The sequence below is a fragment of the Pavona decussata genome, unplaced genomic scaffold, assembly GCF_977016875.1.
Source record: "Pavona decussata unplaced genomic scaffold, jaPavDecu1.1 SCAFFOLD_64, whole genome shotgun sequence".
Taxonomy (NCBI): Eukaryota; Metazoa; Cnidaria; class Anthozoa; order Scleractinia; family Agariciidae; genus Pavona; species Pavona decussata.
In genome coordinates, this window is record NW_028145484.1 from 5,000,757 (window position 1) to 5,002,977 (window position 2,221).

At 43.6% G+C, this 2,221-nt stretch overlaps 1 protein-coding gene across 1 annotated transcript; it reads left to right on the forward strand.

The window, feature by feature from the left end:
• The first annotated feature begins 211 nt into the window (after positions 1–211).
• LOC146478667 (insulinoma-associated protein 1-like) lies at positions 212–2,221 on the forward strand. Its single transcript, XM_085112262.1, has one exon. It carries the CDS (start codon positions 585–587, stop codon positions 1,779–1,781), a length of 1,197 nt encoding a protein of 398 aa, XP_084968388.1. The 5' UTR covers positions 212–584; the 3' UTR covers positions 1,782–2,221.

A 2,221-nucleotide genomic window follows, 5' to 3' on the forward strand; every position in this document is an offset into this window, starting at 1 on the left:
ATATCCGCATTTGCTTGGTAGATTTTTATCGCAGCGAGAAGCGACGCTAGCGAAAATCCGCGACCGTTGCTCGTTCACGGGCAGCAAGGCGACTTCGACACACCCTCGTTTTTTAATGAAATGTTAATATAGTTGCACACCCGCCAGGAGAACAATACCAAACACGTGTGAGGAATGACAACAAAAAAACATTTTTAACAAAGGGAGGGGCTTTCGCGTGTGACATTTCAATGAACAGTTCTTAAACCTCTTAACAACCACCGTATGAGCGCGCAACCAGCTGCCAGTACGGACACAATTAAAACATTTGCGTTTCCGATCTTGAGAACATTTCAGCTTCCAACGGGCACTGTAGACATCTCGCGCGCCTACCTGACTAGAAAAATTTCTTCGCTGGATTTCAGCAGGAGGATAACTTTAAAAAGTGGAAACAGGCCCATGTGTACGTTCTGATAACGGTTAAAAAATACAGCAATCGTGTATATTATTATTATTATTTTGGTTATTCTTCGGCGGTTCCTGGTTGACCTAGAAAAATATTTTTGAAGAACAACTGGTAGCAGTGAACTGACAAAGGAGAGATCATGCCTAAAGCATTCTTGGTGAAGAAGAAGAGACTTCATTTTGGAAACTCGTCCGCAGAAAAGAGAACTTTAGAGTATGATGCCGTACCTGAATATCACGAGCTGGATAGCGTTGTGCTTACTACTACGTCTGCGGTTTCAGAAATTATGCATTCATCGCTGACCAAGACGGATAAAGCGCCGGTGTTAACTTCGTTAAGTACGCTGCTCACCTCTGCGCCTAACGGCAACATTACCAGCAGCGCTTTCAAGCCTTTTAAAGTGGAAAAAGAAAAGGAAAATTCGCCGGCCAAGAAATTCAAACCTAGCCCGACGCTTGTTGAAAGCCGAGACAAATCGAACAAAGCTAAAGACAGCAGCTCTACCGGACGCGAAGCGCTCAACGAAAAACACACAGATCATGGTGGCAAAACCGCAGTTCTCGAGCATAAGGAGTTTGCCATTTGCCAAGACAAGTTCGATTTTCCTAAACCAAAAGGCCCACTGCCGCAGTCGCAGTTTATCTGCCAGCTCTGCAAGGAAGTGTACACTGATCCATTTTCGCTCGCTCAGCACAAGTGTAGCGGAATTCAGCACACCGAATATAGGTGCCCGGAGTGTGACAAGGTTTTCAGCTGTCCGGCCAACCTCGCGTCTCACCGCCGATGGCACAGACCTCGCTCACCGCATGAAAAGAAACCAGCCCCAGCTCAGACACCGGCTCCACGCGATCAACTCGCGAACAGCGCGAAAACCAGCGCCGAAGACAGCAAAATCAGCCTCACCACGACGGAATCAGACATACGAGCGGCGAGTCCAGTGGGTAACAGCCAAGGACAGTTCGTATGCGAAGTTTGCAACAAAACCTTCAGACGTAAAGCCTACTTGAGGAAACATATGAACAATCACAACGATGATCGACCGTATCCATGCCAGTACTGCGGTAAAGTGTTCCGCAGCCTTACAAACCGCGCTAAACACGTTTTAAACCATGCGGTTGGACCTAAGACATTTATTTGTAACGTATGTGGTAATGGTTTCGCCAATAAGGGAAGCCTTGATCGACACGCAAGGATACATACAGGTGAAATATACTCTTGTAAACATTGTTCTAGTACGTTTTATAGCTCTCCTGGCCTTACTCGCCATATTAACAAATGTCATCCTCCTGAAAATCGCCAGGTCATAGTTCTTCAGGTTCCTGTAAGACAAGGATGAACTATTTTCTTGATATGAAAGACAGAAAAAATTACCACGGTGTATATTTCTTGTATGAAAATTGTAAAAACGTATTCTATTTACAGAGACTCAGAGACAATGCTATCGAACTGCCATATGAATTTAAAGCGTATTGTACAAATGGGGAGGTATATATATTCGGGCGAATTCTTTCACATACTGTAAATTTGCGAAGGTCTAGTTTTAGATTATAAGTTATTCAAATCTGTATAATTTTTTATGTCCAATTTGTTAGCTGTTTTATGCGCGCAACTACCGTAGTCAACTTGTGTTTGTTCTTGAGAAGAGCGCAGCTGCCTTAAGGAAAATTTCCCACTTTACTGATATTATTAATATTTTGTAGAACGTTAGCGGACTCTTTGATGGAAGGTTTCTATTCAGTAAACGGTTAAAAATATTAAACTGGCCTTTGTTGCTCA

Excerpts from the sequence above, each read along its gene's own strand:
- LOC146478667 (XM_085112262.1), top strand. The coding sequence starts at position 585 with ATGCCTAAAGCATTCTTGGTGAAGAAGAAGAGACTTCATTTTGGAAAC.